This window comes from Mytilus galloprovincialis, chromosome 8, assembly GCF_965363235.1.
Source record: "Mytilus galloprovincialis chromosome 8, xbMytGall1.hap1.1, whole genome shotgun sequence".
Classification (NCBI taxonomy): Eukaryota; Metazoa; Mollusca; class Bivalvia; order Mytilida; family Mytilidae; genus Mytilus; species Mytilus galloprovincialis.
The window spans coordinates 50,232,445-50,250,146 of NC_134845.1; the positions used below are offsets into that span (position 1 = coordinate 50,232,445).

At 30.8% G+C, this 17,702-nt stretch overlaps 1 protein-coding gene across 1 annotated transcript; it reads left to right on the plus strand.

Annotated features, from left to right (window-relative positions):
• The first annotated feature begins 1,263 nt into the window (after positions 1-1,263).
• LOC143042142 (uncharacterized) lies at positions 1,264-16,843 on the plus strand. Its single transcript, XM_076214396.1, has 6 exons — positions 1,264-1,343; positions 8,683-8,964; positions 10,838-10,951; positions 15,120-15,233; positions 15,786-15,899; positions 16,588-16,843. Exons 1-6 carry the CDS (start codon positions 1,298-1,300, stop codon positions 16,812-16,814), a joined length of 897 nt encoding a protein of 298 aa, XP_076070511.1. The 5' UTR covers positions 1,264-1,297; the 3' UTR covers positions 16,815-16,843.
• The last annotated feature ends 859 nt before the right edge of the window (positions 16,844-17,702 follow it).

The window sequence follows — 17,702 nt, forward strand, 5'->3', positions numbered from 1 at the left end:
ACTCGGCGAAGGGTTTGGTACAACTTCGCCCTAGTCAAGTATCTTAGCCTCATACAAACATGTTTATACTTTTTTTTCTTACATTGACCTAGCATTTTTTACAAACGCACAAACAACCTGTTTGTTTGTCATTTAAGGTGGTACCTAACACTACAGGGAGATAACTCTGTAAAATCAGCAGAACGTTTTAATGACGTTGTGTTGTTAAGGGAATTTTAAGCATCTCAATGATCAAAATAAGTGTTTGTCAAACTGCTATATAACCAGTGTAAATTTTCTGATTAAACGGTTGTTTTTATATTTTTGTCAAAGGTTCAAAGTAAATACTTTATCAAAATTTTAAGAAAATTAAACGAGCCAAATTAATTTTAGTAAAGGTGTTAGGTACCACCTTAAAAGAAGAAAAATAAGCGTCGGATAATGGCCAATAGGGATCTATATATTTGCGCTAAGTTATATTGATTAAATGTATTTACATTCCCTATAACGAGTCAACAACTCATAAGAAAATAAACCTCCATTATTTAATTTGTTGCTGTTCGTGAATCTGTCCTTCCGCCGGATTCAGTTTATAATTTGTTTTCGCTTAATCAATTTATGATTATTGAAAAGCGGCATACTTATATTGCCTTCTTTTTATTTACTTGACATAAATAATTCAGTGCAATTCTTGACCATTTTCTTCCGTAACAAATCTACAAGTACATTACAGAAACCGAAAATAATTGATCAATAATTGATCATTTCAAACCTCATCACGCAAAATCAAAGTACTTTATTTTAGCTGCACCTGTGTTGAAAAAGCCTCAGCTATTTAACTCAGTATTTTTATATCTCCTTTTAGTAAACTACTTCAACTCGTTTGTTCGTTTACATATTTTTAAAGTGCTAAAACAAAGTCATCCTCGTATGGGGTATGGATACAAAAAGACATCTATAAATCGACCAGTAGTTTATATCATATGAAAACGTACATAAATATTTGTTCTATTTAAGTCAAAATTGAATTGTTATTAAGTGAAAGAAAACGTAGATTTGTATTTGCTATAGATTATTTTTGTACTTTTCTAATGTACATCAAAACTGCGACACACCTTATTTCAGAAATTAGTCAAAGACAATGCTACATTTGCACAACTTTTAAATATTACATTGTCAACACATCTTTGTTTATTCTTGCTAAAACTGACATCATATTAAAAGTCAGATAAATAATTTCAGTTTACTTATAATTGGCAATTTCATTCAAACATATACATTAACTACCACGTTAAAAATTTCTGTGACGGAAGACTCAATGAAGTTGCTGTATTTTACAGTTGGCTTTATATTGCCTATATCTGGTGAGTACGCAGATCTTCATTACAAAAATAATTTAAAATAACGTTTTAGGGGCACAAAATCCAAACATGAACATACATTTATACGAAAACAACGCGAATGCTGATACATCTACTGCGTTGCTAAACAAAATCTTCAAATGTTGTTAAATCCATGCAAGATACGTAAACCTTAACAAAAAACTGTGTTTTGTGTATTTAAGGGGGTAGGCCTTGGTAACACCAACATTTTCCTATGTTTAATTTTTCTTATATATACATCATTGAAAAGGTAGGGGTCCATGCATCATCTGACAAAGTCTTAAGGAAATTGACCGTTTCATTTTATGTTTAGGGTATATTGAATATGACCAGTTTTGTGGTACACTAAAAAACGGTCGAAAACAATAGTAAGTAAAAATCATTGAGTGTTTTTTGCACATGTTGTCATTAGAAATACCCCTGACTGTTAAATTGCACAGAAGAAACATATCTTAAAGTAAATCTGAAACATCATGGTTATGTAAACAGACTGAACGTTAAAAAGACCCGGTTTTTAATGATTGATACGGCGAAAGTCTGGCCAGCTCAGATAAAACATTTTTTTTTTCAAATTTAGCCAGAACAAAATTTTGTCGTTTAATTCCTGTAAAAATGGTTTAAACATTTATTTGTAATTAATCTTTACAATTACACAAAAATTAAGGATTTAATTAAGACAATCAAAGGCAGGTATTCCTATATTTTATCACTTTGTTGGTTTTATGATTAATCGACGTTTTTGTTAGCTTGATTTGAAGAAAAATCGTTTTTCACCCTATCATATATTAGATTTTTCTTTAGAAAATAACACTTGCTGAATCTACGGATATTGCAAACTTTATTTTCACATCTGTACCTAGTGCTCAAATGTATAGCATTCTAAATGAAAACTAAAATCCACCTAGTTCTTTTCCTTTTCATAAAAGTGAAGTGTACGGGTTAAAACTATGCTTCTAATATGCGTGGCTGCACAATTTCCCAAGCACTGTCTATTCAACTTCACAGGACAAAATTTATTGCAAATTTTGCGTTTTGTTCACTACTGACGATAACCCCGGACAGTTTGTTAAAAAAAAAGCACGTTCAGAACTGGGTAAAGCAAATGGTGAATGTTAATCTCACAAACAAACAACAAAATACCACCAAACAGCCTTATTAAGATCACAAAACTTTACCAACACACATGATAAGACGCGGCTAGAGAAATAGATGCAAGGAGTGATACAGCAATTGCAAAACGGGTAGAAACAATCTGTAATTAAATAATCAAACTAATCAAAAGTTTATTTAGAGCAACTGGATGAACAAAAAGTGTGCCATTTATTGAAAAGCATATGGTTTGGTATAACAAGAAATAAACTCATCATAGATACCTTCTAAAAAGATACTAGAAAACTTCTCTATTGTTCAAAACATTTCTCTCCCCCTTTTTCGCTTCAAGCTCTAGATATGCGCCTGAGTCATGCTTAGAATTATAGTTCTAGTTAGCATTGAGTTTCGTTTTGGACTTGGAATTTGAGTCACATTTAAAGACAGAGGTCTAGTTACATCTTTGAATTTGAGTCACTTCTTGAGGTAGAGTTTGAGTAAGATCCGGCTTTTGCTCGGGCTTTCGAAAAGAGGGCTCCGGAATATGCGTACTAAATAAACAATGTTGCAGTACACAAAATGCAACAAAGGAGTTGAAAAAAGTTCGATCTGGTGTGATTGTCAATGAGACAACTATCCACCAGAATTTAAATGCATCATACACTCCGTATAGTCAGCTATGAAAGGCCACTGTGCACTATGTGAAAAAAAAAATCTTTTTTATAACAGATTTCAGTATGTCGTTTGTTTTATGTGCTTTGGATGGGTATCGCCAGAATTAAAGTGCAAAGTAATTTAAAAGTTCGAGTGGTTCTTCAGAGTTATTGGTATGAAAAAGGGGAACGACAGACAATAATAAAAAAAAAATAAAATCCTTAAATTTTTACAGTATTTCGGACATAATAAGGATATTCGCAAACCACTTGATCCTATTATTTGATCCCAGTTCTCTAATAGAAGCAGTAGTACAATAAATTTGTAAAATAGTCCACGAAATGCCGTGTCTCGCCTGATATTGCTGCTTTCAGTGTAAAAGGGTAATGTTGATCGGCTGTACATTCATTTTTAAAAAAAGATGAAGAAAAATGTTTTTCTCTAGATACTTTTTCTTGATATTGAGGAAAAACTCCGATACAAATTTTAAAAACACTTCATGGAGGTAATAAATTTATCATGTCAAAACAGTTTAATTCGGTTTTATTTAACTAAAACAAAACTGTATGGTTTTCAATAATGAACAAAACCCATACGGCCACACCCCATAGTAAGCTATAAAAAGCCCCGAAATGACGCCACTTTCGACGATGTTGTTGTGTCTCACTGCCGCTACATTGATGTCAAAGGCTCGACAAAAATCAAAAGACTAACAATTTTTTGTTAAAAAATGAGATACTTCAAATCAACTCACACTTAAGTCACAGGAAAATCGGGGAGGGGAGCTCGAACTAAGCAACAAAGCATCAATACTATAAAATAAGAATTCTCTGATTTTTTTAGCGTTAATGATCATTTGAACATATATACGAATATCAATCTTATACTTTTTTTTTGAATTCTCTGATCTACCTAGCACTAATTGAAAAATAAACTTTTTGAAATCTCTGTTTCACATGTGACGACGAACATGTTCCAGTTGTCGTAACCATAAGACCATTAAACCATCTTTTACCCGAATGTGAACTTCCTAATAAAACCAAATCACTCGGTTTGTAATTTCGCAAATAACACGACGATTGCCACACGTTGAGCAGAATCTCCTTATCTTTCTGGGGAACCCGAGATCACACCGATGGATTGAAATTACCCAGTCATACCGATCTATTGAATCAGCCAATTGAAACAGTTTTTTAAGCCACCGCAACTTTACCGCAACTGAAAGTTGGGGGCATAGTGTTTAACCTCTGTCCGTCCGTCCGTCTTTTCGTCCAATTATGGGTATATAGTTATTTCGCATAACTCCTCCAACAGTTTGAATCCTAGGAAGTTTTCTGTTTACTGTTTGTTTGTACATATATATTGAAGGTGTGCTGCATGTGGTCAGAGTTTAAATGTGATTAATATGTGCCCTTTTGGAAGAAAGTTGAACTTTGTAATTTTTGCATAAGTAGGGTGTTTCCAGAAAACGCCTCCTACAGTTTAAATGCTAGGAATTTATCACTCTGCTAGCTGTTTGTACATGTCTTGAAGGTGTGCATGTGGTCAGGGTTTTTTTTTTTTTTTTTTTATTTTTCCACTTTTGGGAGAAAAATTGAACTTTGTCCTTATTGGGGTAAAAGCGGTTAAATGAGTGGAGTGCGGGGGCATCACTTTGTCCAGTTTACATGTTTTTCTCATGCTGTGCTGTTTCACTACTGTTACAGTCCGATATTAAACTCCGCCACGTACTCTTTCTTTATGTACCTGCCCCAAGTCAGGAACATGAAGTTCAATTGTTGTCATTGTATACATATGTGTCATATTTGTTTTTTTGTAAAATAAGACTATTAGTTTTTTCGTTTGATTTTTTTTTTCACATAATGCATGGTGGCCTTTTGTAGCTGACTATACGCAGTGTTGAAGGCTGTACGGTTGCCTATTTATGATTTCTTACATTCACTGCATTTAAACTCTGATGGATAGTTGTTTCATTGGCAATCACACCACATCTAACTTTATTTCAACGCCTATGTTGCGTTTTGTATACTGCAATATTGTTTATTTAGTACGAATATCCCGGCGGCCTCTTTTCGGAAGCCCGAGCAAAAGCCCTTGTTTCGCGATAGAAAATTTAATAACGAGCTAAAAAAGACATATGAAATAGCTCGAATTTCAATTTGAAATCTTAATTAATCTAAATGAGACATAAATTTGAATCTTACTCAAACTCTACCTCAAGAAGTGACTCAAATTCAAAGTTGTAACTAGAACTCTGCCTTTAAATGTGACTTAAATTCGAAGTCCATTTCGAAACTCAATGCTAACTAGAACTTAATTCTAAGCATGACTTGAATTCGAAAACTAACTCAAAGTTTAACTCAAACAGTAACCCAAACTTTAATTTGAACACTAATTAGATGGATGGCCACACGCATTTAAGGAAAATCTATCTAAAAATAGAACAGATTTTTCCGATTGGTCACGTGGTTTTACCTCATCAAGTAATGGGATAACCACATCAAAGAATGACAGGACCACACCAAATTAAAGAATGGCAAGACCACATCAAATAATGAAATAAACACATCAAGTAGTGTAAAATCGTCAAATTGTGGAACATCATTACGTTATGTTAAAACCATATGAAGAATAGACAAATCATCATTACGAAATAACAAAACCACATCACGTAATGAAACAACTACCTTACGTTAAGTCACATACACATCAAGAAATGTTAAAACCACATTGACTAATGACACAACCATATTAAATAATGGTGAAACCACATCGAGTAATGACAAAACCATATTGAATAATGACAAAACTATATCAAGTCAATACGAAACCATGTCGTGTAATATCGAAATATCATTAAGTAATGACTATTCCATATTGAGCTATATCAAAACCATATTAAATAAAGACAAAATATCATTAAGTAATAATAAAACAACATAAAGTAAAATCAGAGCTCCACATAAGACAGCTGTGGCGTTCCATATAAATCATTGTTTTAACAGTCTGTCACAATCTAAGTACTATCTTTGTGTTAATGTAGATTATCTATTATCATAATCTTGTACCAGGATTGATGTTCAGATCATATCTTCTAGAATATAGCCTCTTATATTGGAAAAAAACCCAAACACAAACAGTAAGTACAAACTCTGTATCAATGACTTAGCACTAAAACCATATTACTTCATTATTTACTTCATATGTTCAAACCTAATTTCCCAAAACTTCAAAGGTTTTTTGCTAAATGATGCCACAAGGTCCTTTAATCAGTAAAGTTACTCCAGAACATCTCAGTTCATTGCCATTGTTGTTAGCTTACTGGTTCTGTCTGCATTATTCTCACAGCCAAATATAAACAACATAAATGCTTGATCACTGTTTAATATACTGCTATGTTAAAACGCACTAATGACTTTAAATACATGTGTAAGAGTTGTCTCCCATATACCTGGTCTACCCCCTTAAGATATATTCAAAATAAATAAAATAAATCTGTTCACTCTGAAAAAGAAAGAAACATGTTAGATAGCTTTTTATGTTTGGATTGTTGACCTAAATAAATCTCAACTTTTGTAAAATTTCCTTAGTCATACTTCCAATGCTGTATGGTGAGGCACCCTGGAAAGCAGTTAAGTAAGGTGTTACCTTTGTAGGTATCCAGTCTGTTTGTACAATTGTTAATTCAAACCCAAAATGATCATTTTGTATCATGAAGTTGACGTTTCGTACCATGATGATAAATTACTATGTACCATACGAAATCATTTCGTACCATATTGAAAAAAAGACTTACCATTTCGTACCGTGTGGAAAAAATGCTTTTTTTGGGGGGGGGGGAGGGATTGTGTTAATGGTTTTTATAATAGTACGAAATATGTGGTACGTAATAGTTATGGTACGGAGTTACCACGATTTAATTCGTATATGCACGGCAAATAAAAAAGTAGAAAATGCAATTATTTTGTATATAAGCATTTTGTATAATCACCACAACTGTATGTTATTGCTTATGTTTAAAACATCATTCAATAAATTTCGACTGTCCAGAAAAAAGTAAAATCACAAAAATACTGAACGCCGAGGACATTTCAAAACAGAAAATCCCTAATTAAATAAAATCAAAAGCTGAAACACATCAAACAAATGGATTACAACTATTGTATTCCTGACCTAGTACAGGAATTTTCTTATATAGAAAAATGGTGGATTGAACCGGGTTTTATAGCTAGCTAAACCTCTTACCTGTATGACAGTCGCATTATATTCCAGGTGATTTCAAATCACAAATTACTATTTACCGCTGCCACACATCGATTATAGATGTCTTTTACAATTATGCGTGCCGTGTGCAGATATTATTTTTCCTCTGTTCGATGGACAAACTTATTTAAATTGCAAATATCAAGCAACATGAAATATAAGATTGTTTACAGAACATTGAGAAGTTTGACACCAATTTTCCAAATGGACTTATCGTACACGTACACCATCCTATAATCAAGCTATCAATATTTGAACAAAATGTTTTTGTGACAAAAAAAAAAAAACAAAAAAAAACAAAAAAACAAAAAAAAAAACAACAACGGACTGAGTACATTTTTTAAATACTATACTGGTCATGTCTTTGTAGTATACAATTACTGACAATTGTAAACAATCAAGGGACAGATTATTTGGCTTGCACATATATGTATTGAATTAATTAATAAAATTCATTATAGATAAAGGATTAAAATTTTTATATTTACACCAGACGCTTTTTTCGTCTACTAAAGACTCATCAATGACGCTCGAATAAAAAATGTTTAAAAGGCCAAACAATTATGAAGTTGAAGAGCATTGAGGACCAACAATTCCTAAAAGTTTTGCCAAATACAGCAAAGGTCGCAAATTGCGAAAATTAAAACTTACCAATTCTGAAACTTATAAAAGCCTTAGTATTTCAAAAATTCAAAGTAAACACCAAAACGATATGCTTTTTGTTGTTGAAGGCCTTATGACATAATATCATTGATTATATAATTTTCGTTAGAACTCTGATTGATAGATGTCATCATCGTTTATTGGTATCATACAATAACTTCTTATTATCTTTTTTTTTTATTAAGATGTCAATGTTAGTGGTTATGGATAATAAATGATAGTATTGATAAACTAAAACTTCTGTTTACGTTAAAAGCACATTGACTTTTTCACTAGACAGTCTAAAATATTTTTCAAGTTTTGACACTTTTGTTTTAAGCTTCCAGCTAATCATCAAACGTGTTTTGTCAATTGTTCTTTCCAGTAAAGATTTGTAATTTAAATGAATAGAAGCTTTTAGTGTTCATTGGACGATTATGTTTACCAAGAAAATGAACGAATGCCAAGTATGTAAAGTTTATACTTCAAGATGATACTTCATCTAATTTAATGATCTTTAGGACACAACTAACGTTTGGAGAAGTGTATGAATGTACATTTTTTATATTGCATGAGTGCTAGTGAGAGGAAAAAAATATCAACCACTAGAAAACATGCGGCCAATTAAATGTAGATAATGATAAAGAACATAATTTTCAAATTTTGTTTGTAGGCCTTGAGCAAATTATTTGTAACGTGGATACAGACACCATAGCATGTGACTTGTATTCAGTTATGACAATTACTAGTTCAACGTATGGGAGAAATGATGGAACAACATGCACTGGTAGCCATGCACCATACTCCAGTGGGTTTCCATGCATCATTGACTCAACAAATTGGGTCAGACAACATTGTGAGAACAAACAAACTTGTTCTATTTGTCCATATGACATTGGTGTGGACCCATGCGAAAATTATTTTAAATATTTGACAGTTTGGTTCACATGTTCAGGTAAACCATTTTAACTTGAATGGACTTTTATTTTAACTTAAATTTGCAGTTATTAGATCAAAATTCATGAAAATCATAATAATAAAAAACATTATTTGATAAACACATGCCATAGTGCATAGTAATTGATTAGTAAAGTAAGCAGTTGATTGATTAGATAATTACTTTTTTGATTGACAGTTAATTAATTGCTTTGAAAACATTGTTTTCATTATTATTTCAGTTTAAATAGTATTACAGTTTCTTTTTGCACAAATGTTATGGTCATGTAAAACCTCAATTTGCTGTTCTAATAATGTGCAATCATTTGGAAGTCATTAATTAAAAATCAATGTATGATATTTATATGATAATCTGAAAATTCTGAAACTTACAAATAAAAGCAGAAATGGATAAAAAAATAGATAATTAAAAATAAAATGACAATAGAGGAAAATAAAAGAGACAAATACACGTATAAGTAAAGAAAACCAGAATAGGTTATATTAATGAAAAACAAATCACACAACTCAAACGATAAAATTTAGTCTGTATGATATGACTAAACGATATGCTTCTTGTTTCAAGATACCTCAGGTGTAAAAAAAGGAACGAAAGATACCAGAGGGACAGTCAAACTCATAAATTGAAAATAAACTGACAATGCCATGGCTAAAAATGAAAAGGACAAACAGACAAACAATAGTACACATGACACAACATAGAAAACTAAAGAATAAACTACACGAACCCCACCAAAATCTAGGGGTGATCGCAGGTGCTCCGGAAGAGTAAGCAGGTTATCTTAAATAATGAAGGCATATTTACCCAGGCACTTGTTTCAGGAACAATCCTAAACACTCTATTATGGTTTTTGGTGTTTTCCATGTTGTTTATTCTTTAGTTTTCTGTGTTATTTCCTTTAATGTTTAAATGAAAAAAAGAGTGTTAATGACATTGATGTAATTTGAAAATTTGAGTTAAAATAGAAACTTGTAACTTATTAGACAGATGTCAAATATCACTTGCTAGAATTGTTTTCACTGAATCGTATACAAGTTTACTGACTTGGTCATAAGTTCTATTTAGACAAGAACAAACATTTTGTTTTCGATAATTTTGATAATTAATCTTTCACTGCGTGTGGTGTATTTCCAAGCTGGTGTAGTTAGAAGAAATAATTACGGTTGACAAATTTGTGTAGGCCTGTTGCAGATGATTCAAACAACAAAACTAGGCGTGTTATACACAATTGTGTAGAAAAATCAATTTAGATTTACGGCATAACACGTTTTAGTGTGGTTGACAACCGAGAAATCGGCATATAATTGATTTTCGCGATCGGGTGACATTTTTCAAAAATGCGAGTTTAGTACCTTGTGTTGCATATTAAGGTCTATAGGGAAAAAAATTCTGAGACAAGTGCATGTGCACCTATCATGAAAATATAAAATTATTCGTTAAAATGATGTATATTTACATTTTACTTATCAGGAACAATGTTGCTGCATCATGTGGTTATTACGATCATTTATGTATTTTGTGTGATCCAAGTTGACAAAATATTTGATTCTCTCAAATTTTATATCAAAGTTGAAGAGCTGATATAACGAGGTAATAACAAAGCCTCCAGACTTTTGGAACTATGGATAATGATACACATTCTTAATTATAAATGTTTTGAAACTGTTTTTAAAAGTAAATAAAAACATAAACAAAAACACTTTGTAAAACGTTAAATGTTGAAGAAAACAATTTCAATCTGTGAATTTATGTCCCGATAACACATGATTGGTGACGTTTTAAACCCTTTTCAATATTTAGGTAATTATGGATATTTAAATTGAATTTTCCAGGTTTTAACTATAACTGATCAAATGCATTTCACTTTCAGATATTGATGAATGTGTTTCAAATCCATGTCAACATGGCGGAGTGTGTACAGATGGAATTAATGGATACACTTGTACTTGTGATTCAGGATATGCCGGTGTAAACTGTGAAGACAGTAAGTAATACGACCAGAACACATATAGAAATTGTATGCTTATAATGTTCTGTGCTAGCGCTGTGAAAGCAAGACCGGTTAAAAGTAGTCATTACAAAAGCTCAAAATTTATTAGAGGTTCATATATTATATATTAAAAAACAAAATTGCTGCTAAAATGAAGATATCAATACAAAATGTGTATTTACTTTTTAATTTTGTAAATGTGAACAAAATGCAACTAAAACCAATTTATGACGCACAATGTATTTAGAGTAATCATATAGCCATGCTCCTATGAATTTGAGATAGGAAAAAGTAAAATCACAAAAATACTGAACTTAGAGGAAAATCAATTTGGAAAGTCCATAATCACATGGCAATTTCAAATAACAAAACGATTATTTAAAACATTCCCTTTAAAATCCGTAAAATATAACTATATTCAGAATTATTGACGCGATTTTCGTCTACAAAAGACTCATCAGTGACGCTCAATAAAAAAATATTAAAAAGGCAAAATAAAGTACGGAGTTAATTTCTTAGTTTACCAAGTACTAAATGTAGCAGATAAGAAAAATATTGCATTATCATAATGAAAAAAATCATCTCACCGTTTAATCTCAATATAAAACAAAGCAACACTTTTAAACGTCAATAACTACTAGTAGTCCGTTGCTAATCTGTGTTGGCATCGTCATTTTGCTTTAGTTTCTTCAGATTACCCTTTCTGACATCAGATTTGAACTTTTATTAATTGTTTTTTTTTTGTTCATATTGCGGTGTGTTTGATTATTCTACTTTGACCAGAGTTTTAGGATAAGAGTTTAGATCTTTCAAATAATGTTAACACACGCTGCTTTTTTGCGTCTCTATTTGTTTATTTTCATACATAAGACACGTAGAAATGATTTTGATAGCAAAAACCAATATAATCATGATAGTTACACTCTAGTTAATATACATATAAATTTTAAAGCAATAATAAAAGTATATCAATGCAATATACTTATCGCCGTATTTTGATTTTTTTTTCAAATTATATGTAGACAGCTGATTGTTTGCATACTATGAGAAAAATATTTCACAAAATTAAAAAAAAAACAAACTAAAATATAGGAATAACCAATGTTTCCTGCTTAATTTTTGAAAACTTTGTGAACTTTGTCAAACTTGATAGTGACCAATAGTGACCACAAAAGAAACACTGCAAAATATGCATACATTCACCTAAAAACACAATCAACTATTTATGTGTATATGATCAGTATAACATATATGTGCTCAAGCGTGTTATGTTCATGTATTTGTTCAACTGAAACTAGTCTTTGGGTAATCATTTTTTACCCAATGTTTAAAATATGAACTTTTTGTTAAAGGGATAATTCGCGATTTTTCACTTATCATCTTATTATGTTCAAAATACCATAAAAAACATATTCGCCAAGTTTTATTTTGAGAAGAAAATTGGAAATTAATAATTTTATTTATCCAAACTTCCTGACTTATGTGACGTAGTTTAAGTCTTTTTGCATGCCGGGAGTGAAATTAATCTCATTTATGTCTTTTCGTTAACCATCTAATAACGCGATTTAAAGCTCATCGACGACTTTCGTTGTAGCTATAAACCAACTAAAGATAGGTGATAGCCATGCAACTTTTAACATTAGATTGTAGGATTTATGTTTAAATGATTTTTTATACGAATTTTAGTAATAAAAGTAAATCATTCAATAAAACATTTGTATGATTTTTTTCCTGACAAAAACCGTTGAAACATATGAAACTGACATGATCGATAGTGTATAAAAAATACTTGTTTGTATTGACCTTTTTGCTTCAGTCCAGCAAATATTACTTGTTGTGTGGAAATACAATGTGTATTGTTATGTGACACTTAGTGAATGTTGAATGTGTGGTTAAACTCAAGGTAATTAAAAGATTAGCATTCTATAATTGTAATCTGTGAATTCTAGCCGTCACGGTTTACCGCTCCAGGTGTGAACAACATTTCGTATAGATGCTACACAGACAGAGAATGTAAAAAAAAAAGAATTAAAATAAATCTAGTGGAGTAATAAAGTCGCAAAACAAGTGGATAGTCGTTGTATATTTTTATATTTTGCGTAAGCTCACTTTTAAATGAATTATGACCACCGATTACTTTTGTAACGATGAAATTCTGAATAAATTTAATTGAATGAATTTATAAATAATCCGTGTATGAACTCAAAATTGTGCTATTTTAAATTAGAAGCGGTAACCTAGAATATTTGAAACAGATCATTACCAATTGCAATTATAGAATTTGGTCCATAAAAAAGATCTTTATTTACATAATAAGGAATTAATGTTCTCATCAAAATATTTTAAATCTCACAACGCATAAATACTTTAGCTATTTCAAAAAAAAAAGATGTTTAAAAAATTGACAAAAAAAATATAAGGATCTTCTTGGAATGGAATCGAAATATTACGAACAAATATTGTTTTCAGGTGTGAAAAACATCAACAAAATTTATATATAATCGGGGATGTCCCTATAAAATAATCTTCGTCCCACAACGTATAATACTTTATCTTTTTGACCAACGATGTTAAAAAGAAAGACAGAAACAATTTATTGTCATCTTTCCCTATTTTTGTATATTATTATATAAGTCTGTTTTAACTGTCAAGAATACCCCATAGCGGACAAGCAGTTTATTCTTTAAATTTCTGTTATTGAAAATATAAATCTGTGATTTTATTATGTCCATAACTTTGATGAACTAAAGCAAGTTAGATATCGACCTGTATTTAATTAAAATTGGTTCTCGTCTTCTTCTTCTTCTTCTTCTTCTTCTTCTTCTTCTTCTTCTTCTTCTTCTTCTTCTTCTTCTTCTTCTTCTTCTTCTTCTTCTTCTTCTTCTTCTTCTTCTTCTTCTTCTTTTGGTATACATTAGTCCATCGACACCCGATAATTACATACTGTTGGCATACATGGAATAGTATATTTACAAAACATTTACCCCAATTTAAACAAAATGTATGTTTCTTTCTTATGTTCAATGTATACATGTACATTTTAAATTGCTACTATCTATAGTACCGTAACTTTCTATCCAGGTGTATAAACGAATGATCGTCGACAAGTGCGTACATTTTTGTTAAATCAATACTTCTTGTATGTTTTAAACTGTCCTTCACTATTGACAACGAGTATATACTTACATTTTGCAAAATACCCTTGGAAAAAATTTGTAAACAGATTTTTTATTTTATCAATTTTTTTAATTATTTAGATTTTTGTAAATAATATTCTTCAACCAGAAATTTTATTTATAAGCAAGCGTATGAGTTTAGTAATGACTAGTAAATGTATATCACTATCGGACACGCAAGACAGAGATATATATTATACACCTGATAGTTCAAAAAAGAAAGTTACAAGTTATAGGCCGTGTACACTGATCAATACCATCAGAAGTCAAACGATGCATGAACATGCAAGCCCAACAGGAAATCGCTTGAATAACTGGACGTGTCATCCCACAATACTTTTGCGAGTAATACCTTTAGCCATGCTTTTGATCAGATAAGGGAAGGTTCAAATTTATTTAAATAAGTTTATTACATATTTGAATTATGAACAAATTTGATTTTCGAAAATGATTTTCACGGAACACTTATTTATGATCATTAATGAATTTGGACTTTGACTTTTTAGCTAATTTCCATATAAACAGTTTAAAAACGACAGACCATGGTTATTTATGAAATAATAACATTTTCCGTATCAAGTTAGTAAGTCGGATAAAACAACCGTACGATTGACAAGATATCGACACGCAATTACGACTACATTAGGTTACTGTAGTTTTGGTCCTTTGTGGTTTATAGACATATCGTGGTTTCAAAACGGAGAAGATATAAAAAATGGCGGCATGCAGAGGATTAATACTCTAATTTTTAAATCGATGGTGATCTCTTATCTAGCAGAATAAAACTTTGATATTTATGAATTTTAGCCTTCTTATACAGAATGGACATAATATAATTTTTTGATTTTTTGGGCGAAGTTTCCCTTTAAAGTTGTAACGTTTGAAAATTTTTCTCTATAAACCTTGTATACAATTTAAAGAATATTTATAAGTCCGCATTCTATTTTCATCATCATTTTAACTAATATTCATAATGGTATTTTCAGATATTGATGAATGCGCTTCAAATCCATGTCAACATGGAGGAATATGTACAGATGGAATCAATGGATACATTTGTACTTGTGATTCCGGATACACAGGAAATAACTGTGAAGAAAGTAAGTATAGTGCTTGAGATACATTTTTGATGTGAGGTTTAAAATCATGCATTCTAATTAATTGTTCTACTGAATTCTGAAATGAAACATTGAAGTTGTTTGCCTAGTTTTTCAATTTGATTAACATGCATATTGATTACATGCGATATCAATTATCTATGTGATGGTATGTAATAGTTGTACATATGTTTTATCAAGTTTTTTTATCTGAAATAAACTTAAATTAAATTTGTCTCGTTGAGTATTGTTTCTTAAAACAGTAATAAAATATTGATACCGTTCAAATGTATTTTAATATGGATATAACGTTTCAAGGAAAGATTGTGACAGTAACCATTTATTTTACGGAAATAACTAGATCAAAATGCAAAAACAAAAACATCATGACTTGTAGTTTTTATGTGCTATTGTACATTATGTTCAAAATGTACTAATAGAATGTGTAATTTACATGAAAGACATAATAACAAAAGTTTTGCATCAGTTATATATCAATAATATAAACAATGTAAACAAGCCTTATTCTGTACAATTTTCAAATGTACCTTTTAGATTTTGATGAATGCGGTTCCAATCCGTGTCAGCATGGTGGTACTTGTACAGATTTGATAAATGGATACACTTGTAGTTGCTATCCGGCATACCAAGGAACTGACTGTGCAGAGCGTAAGACATTTAGTTTATAAATATTTCTGCAACGTCTACATAGAGTGTATGACTGTTTCGTATAATCGAACTATAGTCATGACTGTTTGAATTAAGCCCAATAAGTGTTTTGTCGAGTGTTGTAATAATGAAATGACAATAAATAAATACAGTTAATCATAACTGTAATCATACTAGAAAAGAAACATACACAATAAAAAAAAAAAAGAATGACCAATCAAGTTTTCCCTTCAAAAGCTGTACTATACATAAGGGACAAAAACAAATCATTGTCGTAAAAATTCCTGACAAATCAATAATAAAGGAACAAAAAAAGAGATGAAATATCAATCAATAGCCAACGAAATATTTATAGAAAATGAAGTTCATCCACAAGAATTACGTTACGAAATACCTGCAAATATCCATCGTGTATAGCTCTTGTTTTGTTTTGCTTAACAAAGTTTAAATGGGTATTTGGATAGACTATAATTTTGAGCATCACTTTAGAGACAGTAATTGTCAAAATGCTCAAATGTGGTACTAGCATTTGTTCCGTAAATATTATTCAAACATTTGTAGAGTATTCATTAAATAATATTAAAAAAAAAAAAAATAGTCACAAGTCCAAAGACTAGTGCCATCTTAACCTTCTCTGTTTACCTATTTGTGTTTTGTTTCTCGCTTAAATTCATATTTGTATTTGCAGGTAATGATTTATTTGATGTTAAGTATATACTTGAGGAGCACGAAAGTACCCATTTTTCTATCAAGGCTCTTTTAGTGCTTTCTCGATTAAACTGTGCCAGAATGTGCACTTTAAATAACGATTGCTATGGATTCGAGTATGATGTTATTGACCATACATGTCAGATGATTTCAGCAATTTCAACAATAGCATTTGGAAAAGTGCACTATTATGTCAAACAATTTTAAATGTATCTATTAGCTAATAAAGGAATCAATAGATATGTGGTATATTTGTTGTTACTTTTATTCAATTCACGCCACTAGAAGATTAGGGATCCTTGAATGTTCTGCCGAAGTGTTGTTGTAATTTCCTATTGCATTTATGTATAGGGTAAATAGAATAGAAGACCAGCTTCTGGTTACCAAAAAAAAAAAAACGGTTGAAAATACTAGAAGGCATATCTGAGTGCACGCATTTTTGCACTGTAAACATGCGTAGTAAAACATATTAAAGGGCAAATGTTAAGGTGATATTGTAGCCGGAATGTAAATGAATGATTGAAAATTACTGAACAAGTCGTAAGGTTGACAGCGAATATTCCACATTTATTTTGGCAAACTTAGCCAATTTCAAAAATAACATCTTCGATTAGTGCATCTGTGAGCCAAAATGTGTGCCTTTAAAAAAGGTCCAGTCAACTACTATCACAGGAAGTATGTTTCTTTTTTGCACATATATTTTCTTTATAATTTGTACAATCTCTATGAAATAAGTTCCACACTTTACCTGATAAATAAGTGCTAAGATTGTGAAAATTTGTACTAAATCTTGTGACATTGAGTTCTTAGTTTAAAAGATTTGTTCCTTACCTGGTAAATAAGTTCTTTGTCTGGAGATTTGTTCTTTACCTGATGAACATGATGAAATATGTTCCTTATCTGTGTAATGTGTTCCACTGGTTAAACAAGTAATCATATATACTGAGAATTTATCTTAAGTGAGTTTAAAGTTATCATTATTTCACATTTTGTAAACAATTAGTTCCGGAAATTTTTTTTTAGTGCTGAAACATATTTTCTGTGATTACAATTCCTGTGAAACATATTTTTCTCGGAAATATGATACCTTTTCGT

What these genes read in the sequence shown, in the direction of transcription:
- LOC143042142 (XM_076214396.1), top strand. Translation starts at nt 1,298, where the DNA reads ATGAAGTTGCTGTATTTTACAGTTGGCTTTATATTGCCTATATCTG. An exon ending in CTTTATATTGCCTATATCTG is followed by an intron (nt 1,344 to 8,682) that starts GTGAGTACGCAG and finishes TTTTGTTTGTAG; the next exon opens with GCCTTGAGCAAATTATTTGT. An exon ending in CGGTGTAAACTGTGAAGACA is followed by an intron (nt 10,952 to 15,119) that starts GTAAGTAATACG and finishes TGGTATTTTCAG; the next exon opens with ATATTGATGAATGCGCTTCA.